The 8,319-nt window shown below is 44.2% G+C and overlaps 1 protein-coding gene across 1 annotated transcript in view; it reads right to left on the bottom strand.

Moving 5' to 3' along the window:
* Positions 1-374: 374 nt before the first annotated feature.
* LOC146199160 (putative chitinase 10) overlaps positions 375-8,319 on the bottom strand; it is a 63,222-nt gene continuing 55,277 nt past the window's right edge. The window contains exons 17-19 of the mRNA XM_084592063.1: positions 6,074-6,265; positions 1,610-1,732; positions 375-1,161 (exon numbers count right to left, since the gene is read on the bottom strand). Coding sequence (XP_084448189.1) covers positions 1,012-1,161; positions 1,610-1,732; positions 6,074-6,265 — 465 coding nt within the window. The 3' untranslated portion in view covers positions 375-1,011. The remainder of the gene's footprint in view (positions 1,162-1,609; positions 1,733-6,073; positions 6,266-8,319) is intronic.

Raw genomic sequence — 8,319 nt, 5'->3', positions numbered from 1 at the left:
CACACACACACACACACACACACACACACACACACACACACACACACACACACACACACGCACACACACGCACACACACACACACACACACACACACACACACACACACACACACACACACACACACACACACACACACACACACACACACACACACACACACACACACACACACACACACACACACACACACACACACACACACACACACACACACACACACACACACACACGCGCGCGCGCCGAAATTAGCTGATGTACTACCTGCATTATTGAGCCAGCCATGGTCCTAGGTCGTTCCAGATGTTATTAATGCGAGAGCATTGCTTCGCTATGTTCACAGATTTCTGTCCGTAGACCGTGTCCACAAGCCGCGTCCGCAAAATTGTGTCCGCAGCAGTTGCGAGTAATTGAAAAGTAGTAGAGGGTAATGAGTGCTGTAAATCGATAGAGGGGGACGTAATGTTGCTGCCGGAAAAATAATTAGGCCAATAAGTTAATTGGGTAATTAATTTCAGGCAAAAACTGTAAAGTTTGTCCGCAGCAGCTCTGAGTAATTGAGAAGTGATATTTCCTCGGTGTTAATTAAGCAAGGCAGAATAATAAAATTTGCAATATAATGAAAACCTGAATAAATATTCCGCGTTCTTGCTTGCGACTCTTGAATATTTGAACTTTCATTATGGAGGGCTGAGTTTATGTTTTATGTATTCTTCTTCAGGCTGCCATTTTTTGTCCTTTAAAATTGAAAAAGACACAAATGAAGATGTCTCCTTCTCAGCCGTGATGCTATAACAATGCGCAAATTACACTTCTGCAACTATCTTTACAGGTCAAACGACAAGCGTCTGCCAGTTATTCTTCAAACTCTCAGCATGCTGACCTTCACGGGCTAGCCGTTTTATTTGTCCTCTTTTGCAGATGTCTTGTTGCACACGAGTTAGGATGTCATATCTTCCTTTCCGCAAGTAACATATTTGCCGCCGTTCAACTTGCATAACTAGGTGTCGGCTAAAGGATGACATTGTTCCTTAGCCTGGGTAATCCATTGTTGATTGTTTCCAGGAGGACGTTTTGCTTTCCGCACACTCCTCTGAAATCATCCAAGTCACAGCTCAGGACCATTATGCCGGCGTAGCCTTCTTTTCTCACAAATTCGACCTGCAATGAAACGAGTGCTAGATTTCGTAAAGGAGGAATTAAAACATGTACGCTAAAAGTTGGTTACGTTTGGAAAGATAAACAACAGTTGCAGCAAGTGTGTTATTTGTTGGGCTAACACCCGAAATTTGTGATAGGCAAATGGTAACTTGTACCTTGAATGAGTTCTGGCTAATAGAATAGGGTTTTACTCCTTCAAGTATTCACTTTGAATGCGAGAAGGCAACTAAGGAGGGAGATCTTAAATCAAAAGAAAAATAAAGCTCCAAGCAAGCCAAATTTCGATAGCTAGTCTTGACATTATGCTTTATTAGAGTCATTGCAAAAGTATTGTGTAAGGCTAGTCATGTTGAAACTTCTACTTCCTGATTTTCGTCGTGCGAAATACTTATTTGTTTCTCGCCAACGAATAAAAGCGAATGAATACTTTTTTTAGCGCCATGTTTACCTTTCGGGCAATGCTGTCCGAGTCCTCGTAGCCCACCCAGTCCTGTTCATTTGTTGCGTACGGACACATGCCTTCTTCGTCAAAGCTCCGCTGCCACCGACCAAACATCACATTCTTGCAAACCTGAAATCATATCAGGATATCAAGTCGCTTGCTGCAAATCTGAGTTTACGATGTTTTATTTGCTCGGATAAAACTTGTGAAGGATTTGCAGCGTGTGGCGCTAAGATACTGACCCGAAATTTGTGTAATGCATGAATTTTTGTCGCAGTGAGAGACACTTATTAGCGCTAGATTTTTTACTGACTAGCTTCTAACCTCGTGAAGTAAAAAATATTGGGTCAATGATCATTTAAAGAAAGCAACAAAATGAACAAAATAAACCTGTGCACATCTATCTCATATATGCTACGTTCGAAAATATGCCGATGTGAAAATGCAGCCCTTCTATTTTTCTGAACGAACTGGCGTTACTAGAAAAAGAAAATTCCGTTAGTATTGCCGTTGCATGAGGATATCACCCCTCGTAGGCATCGGCGATGTGGGTGGCCGCCGCCACTACTTGGTGATTACTGGGAGCAAGTTGAATGGGCGTCGTGCCACCAAGAAAAAAACAAAACAAAACAAAACAAAAAACGATGGTGCAGTGCAGAGCGAGTTTGTCGATGGTTTCTGCGAAGATAGCGGTTGGCACACAGGCACGCTATGGCAATATGCTTAATTGCGATTTGCCGGCAGCGTTCAGTGACCTTTAGGCCTATGCGTTTCTTAAGGGAATCGCATGCATATTGTGCAGTCCCTGATCGGTAAACGATCGGTGTTTTGAGACGACCTACAAATTTGGCATTCGCACTTTGCCCTGAAGCAAAAAAAAAAACAAAAAAAACAAACAAACAAAAAAAGAAGTAACTTTATTAGTCTTTGCTAATTGAGTGATGCTGGCGAACGAGAAAGTACTGCAGACTAGGTTCAGTTCAGTTCAGTTCAGTCGTTTAGTCTTGTCCGACTCTTCGTGACCCTATGAACCATATCACGCCACGCTTTCCGGTCTCTCACTATCGTCTTAACATCACATACCTTCATCTGCAGCGCCTCGAGGATGCCATCTAACCATCGCGTTCGCTGCCTACCCCTTCTCCGGCAACCCTCAATCTTTCCCAACATCAAATCTTTCTCCAGCGACTGTTCTCTTCTCATCAGATGACCAAGGTAGCATGAGCTTTAACTTTAGAATTTGACCCTCCAAAGAGCAGTCAGGGCTTATGGTCGACAGTATCGACTGATTTGATCTTATGGCCATCCAAGGAACTCTCAAGAGTCTGCGCTAGCACCACAATTCCAACGCGTCAATTCTTCGGTGGTCAGCCTTCTTCACAGTCCAACTCTCGCATCTACATCGAGTCTAAAGAGCACTCACGTGGCTGCACTAGGCTCGGACACACCGTCTATTTAAAGGTTTGGTTTGGTTTAGCTGGGACGTTTGGTATGTGCCTGGTGGCCATGCACATTATGGGGTAGCTTACGGATGTATGGTAATGGGTGTTTGTGAATTAATAGGCGCAAAAATTAAAAGAAATTGATTAAGGGAGTATCAAAGCGCGTATTGTTATGACCGTGCATGGTCCGCACTTGCGCGCTCTATTGTTCGCCTGTGGGCATGGATATGTGCTGTTGGTGCAAGGGATCTAAGTGAGCCTGTTTCCATGAACCCTTTTGTGTAAGCCTGTTTTGCTTTGTCGAGACCCTGCAAATGCGAAGTGCTTTCGTTCAATTGTTCACCCTTCCTGTCGAGAAGCGCTATGGTCAAGTGAGGAATGCCTATTGTCCAAAGGAGACGACGTCCGCTGACATACAGGACAAGAAAGGAGCATGACGCATACGGCCTTTAGAGGAATTCCCGGGAATGCAGGAAAGATTTGCAATTGCCGGAAAGGGACAATGCTGGGAGCAGTATGTGGCGCGCACGTGCACTTGGGTTTCTGAGAAGGAAATCCACTTGCCGAAGCCAGCATATCGGATCTTTGCTGAAGAATAGAAATGTGCCTCCTCGCCGTTCCCAAGCTCTACCCGCCAAGAAGTGACCACGCCCAACGAAACAATGCCGGACCAGTCAGTGCATCAGACCATCAGTGCAGTGATGTGTTCGATTGGATGCCGATATCTGAGGGGCGTGCCCTGGAACTGGTTGGTCAGCATCTTCAGAGAGGGGCTGGACATAGGGGGTTTTAAGGACATTGCAGAGCACGAAAAGACGCTCTGAGCCCTGGGTAAACGGCTCATCCAGACGCTTCTCGCTATGAACTCTTAACGCTTGCCATTTTGCTGATATACCCTTCCTTTTCATGTAAATACGTTTTTTCAAAGTGCCATTAACCTGCTTGTATATATTTTACCAACTTCGAAGATTCAATCCTTCATCAACCCCGAGTCTCTGCACGCTACCAAGTGAAGGCCGGGTCGACTTAGCCCCAGCGTCACGACAGTATATACGTGAACGAGGGTCCGTAAGGGGAGCTAAACAACAAGTGCCATTAACGCTGTAACTTCATAATCTTAAAGGCGGAGCTTAAGTGCCTGTCAAATGTGTTTCCGCCATAAATTGGCTGTGCTCATCGACTCAAAATTAGCACCATAAATTAACGCCACATCGTTGAAGGTACTTTCTTCAGGAAATATGGTGTCGCCGTTGTAAACGAAAAATTAAGAACGTTTCACGTTGGCAGGTTACGCTTATTGGAAGCTGACAGGGCTGGGCGACGATTGGTAGTCGGGCTGTACGACGTCACAAGACCACATTATATGTCCGAAATGGCAGGAATCGGGCAGCTCTTTTGCCGCGAGAATAGGACGCCCTCGATTGTAGCCGGACCATTGAATTCCAAATCAGACATGTTCCTCGTAGGAGACACGGTCATATTTGTACTGCTTGGTTAATATGCACTTTTAGCCTATATCGGGTGGCTTTTCACATTGCGCGGTAGCTGACGACTGTACGCTAACATGTAAGTGTGAGGTAAAGAAGAAGAAATTAATGAACTATTGGCTATCAGAGTAGCAAAGTTCATGTACGCGAATGAAGATACGCTGTCGTCATGAACTTAAAGGCAGAGCTTAAGTGTGTCCCAATTTCTCAACGATGTACAAAAACATCGAGCAACTTGAGGGTATTGCATAGAACTAAGAAATAAATCATCATCATCATCATCATCATCATCATCATCATCATCATCATCATCCGAACTAAATCCACTGCAGAGCGAAGGCCTCTCCCATATTTCTTCAATTAATCCGGTCCTGTGCTAACTGCATCTAGTTGACCCCTGCGAACATAAACCTTATCCGCCCACCTAACTTAGTGCCACCCCTTGCTATGTTTTCTTTCCCTTGAAATTCAATTTGTTGCCCTGAGCGACCATCGGTTGTCCCCTCTTCGCACAACACATGCCCTGCCCATGCCCATTTCTTCCTTTTGATTTCCGTCAAAATGTAAATAACTTGAGTTATTTCTTTGACCCACTGCGCACATTTTCTATCTCTTAACGCTACACCTATAATTTTTCGTTCCATAGCCCTCTGCGTTGTCCTCAACTTAAGTAAAACTCCTTTCGTTAGTCTACTCGGTTCAACCCCACAGGTGAGTACAGGTAAGATGTACCTGTTGTATACTTTCTTCTTGAGCGATACCAGTAAGCCGCTAGTCATAATCTGCGAATATTTGCCAAATGCGCTCCATCCCAATCTTATTCTCCTAGGTATTTCCCTTTTATGGTCCGGATATGCGGTTACTACCTGTCCTAAGTGGGCATACTCCCCTACCACTTCCCGTGCTTCGCTACTTATTGTAAACTGCTGTTCCTTCCCGAGGCTGTTGAACATTATTTTAGTATTCATATTAATTTTCAAGCATACATTTCTGATTTTTCTGTGTAGGTCATCAGTCATTATTTACAGTTCATCGCCCGAGTTACTTAGCCAGGCAATGTCATCAGCGAATCGCAGATTTCTGAGATATTCTCCATCAACTCTTATCCCTAGCTGCTCCCCATCCAAGCCTCTGATTACTTCCTTTAAGCAAGCTGTGAATAATACTGGGTAGACCGTGTCTCCTTCCTTCACACCTTTCTTTAAGAGAATTCTGTTACTTTCTTTATGCATAAATGTGGTTGCTGTCCAGCCACTGCAGATATCTTCCAGTATTTTCAAATGCCACTCGTCTACACCCTGATTTCGCAATGCTTGCATGACTGCCGATCTTTCTACTGAGTCAAATGCTTTTTTTGTAATCAATGAATGCTGTTTATAAGGGGTGATCATATTCCGAGCATTTTTCTACCACTTGGAATGCAAATATTGTTAAGGCCTGTGCTTTTCAGGGAGAGACTTGTGAGAAAAATTATGCCACCTACGAAGAAACAGTTGCGGCTCCATGCACTGACCGGGGGAAGCGCTGGGCGTCGCTCTCACCTCGAAGTAGGCGTGTATGTTGTCGCTCATGAGGAAAGCGCCCTTTTGCGGCCTGTTCAGTGGATCGATGGGGGCGTGCAGTCCGGTGTTGTACGGACTGGCCAGCTTGTAAACACGTCCGTAGAAGGCCACGCCCAGCACCAGCTTCCGCTTCGACGCACCACGGTCAAGCAGTGCCTGAAGACCTTGTTCCTGAGCAGAGGAGGGACACGAGGAAATCTCACGATTTCTTTCTAAGACTCTTTCTTCTGGGATAGTTGCCGCGGTGTTACCATCGCCTGAAGAAATGCCCAGGAGACAATAAGCTTCCTTTTGGCAGCGTCTCTAAGCGCACGCCATTGAATACGGAATAGTTAATTCATGAATTCATGGAATTCCAATAGCTTCCAGGCTTACAGCCAAGCCTGCACAGGAGGCTGCTATCGATTTTACTACTGGATATACATGGCAGTAATTGAATTGCAAGAATAAAATACTGTAATTTATTGATTTTCTCGTTAATTTGTAATGTAATCAATTACTTTTTAGTAACGTAATGCATTCGTTTTGGTAATAATTTCGTAGCAAAAGTAACTAATTATTTTCGAAATTACTTTCACTAAAGTCCACTACTGATATTTCAATAGAAAGCACTGTAGAGTGCCGCGAAAGGACGAATGACGTGCGGCAAGCCTGGGCCAGCGTAACGGATCGGCAAAGGGAGACAGAATTGAGTAGAACTCTGCGTCTGAGGCCTCCTGGGTCCTGTGGAGCCGCGTCATTGAGTGCGGCTATATTATGGGTCGTTGCAAGCATTCCCCAAGCAGCAGGATGTAAGGCGTGAAGGGGTGGCCGAAGGAAAGGATGATGCAAGACTGCCGGAGTTCAAAGTTGGGAGCGCGCAGTGGCGCTGCCTGTTGCGTCGGCAAGGAACAGTGGTGCCTTACACTCCTCACCATGGGCTAGAGGGGTTGGGGTGGGGATGGAGGGGGAGACAGGAGGAAGGGTCCATAATGTCTGCATTACTTACCGCAGGTACCGAATTCGATTTTTGGAACCATGGAAGCAATAAATAACCTTGCTTCTTCGGGACCTTCAAACGGCAGATAAAGCTCCGGGCTGGCAAGGCGCTGGGTTCGGCGCTCATTTGATGAGCGCACGACCATGCTCCTGCTTTTGTTGCGTTGTCTTATATTCGTAATGACGCGTGCTGTAGGGAAGTGGGAGGCAATAGTTGTTTGGGACGGTATTTGGCGGAAATACGAAATAATGTGTGCATCGCGCCTGGATAGAAGTTTTGTTTACTACCTTTACTTAGTTTTTGCATGTAGATGAAAACTAGGAAGTAATTTAATAGTAATTTAATTATTCAGCAGGAGAGATTGTAATGCAATTTCATTGCTTTTTGGGAGCAGTAATTGGCTATGTAATTTATTTCTATTGCTCTATTTTCAGCAAAGTAATTAGTAATATAATTTAATCACTTCTTCAAGTAATTTTGCCATGCATACTACTGAAGTTCAATGTTACTGCATACTGTAATAAAATTACTCAACACGACATGCTACTGCAAAAACACAAGAATTTATAAAACAGATACGCATAACGTACGTATCACAGTGCTAACCTTGGGGTGGCGTTGTTGTTTTTACAATTTCAAGATGTTCGTGCGACTCTCATTTCGTTTACAGCTGCCTCCTGCAGTTAAATTTGTTGTTTTGCTTTCTACTCTTTTGATATTCATTCTTTTTGCAGTTATGTTGCTTAATGTCGTGCCCTGCACCTATTGGTTTTCTGTGTGGGAGGACAATTTTGCAAATTATGCACCATTTATTATGTGCTCCTGTGGCTTTTCGGCAGAAAATAGTCAGTGTTCCTACCAAGTGGATATGAACCCTCGATCCTATATTTATGCGAGTAAAAGAAGAAATACAAAATATCTTGCGCAAGAAGCTCACACATGAACAGGCATGGATTATAAAGTAACCTTAAAACTTCAACAACAATGACAACAAAGACGACAGCAGCAGCAGCTACAACAACAACAATAACAACAACAGCAAGAACGAAAAGAACTGTTGCAGTTTGCAAAAAAGAACGAAAAGCGACATTCCATGGAACGAGTTACATCTGCATGTATTGCGTTTTAGGGCAAGTTCTAAGTTCTGCTTCCTGCTTTTTCAGGCGCTGAGCGAACACAGTTAACCGGAACTACAGCGCCATGAGAATATTTGCTCTTCATGTTCCATAAGGTTCCACATAATTCC

This window comes from Amblyomma maculatum, chromosome 2, assembly GCF_055883805.1.
Source record: "Amblyomma maculatum isolate TAMU_Amacu chromosome 2, ASM5588380v1, whole genome shotgun sequence".
NCBI lineage: Eukaryota > Metazoa > Arthropoda > Arachnida > Ixodida > Ixodidae > Amblyomma > Amblyomma maculatum.
The sequence above is the reverse complement of the archived record's forward strand: the minus strand, read 5'-3'. Positions and strand labels throughout refer to the sequence as shown.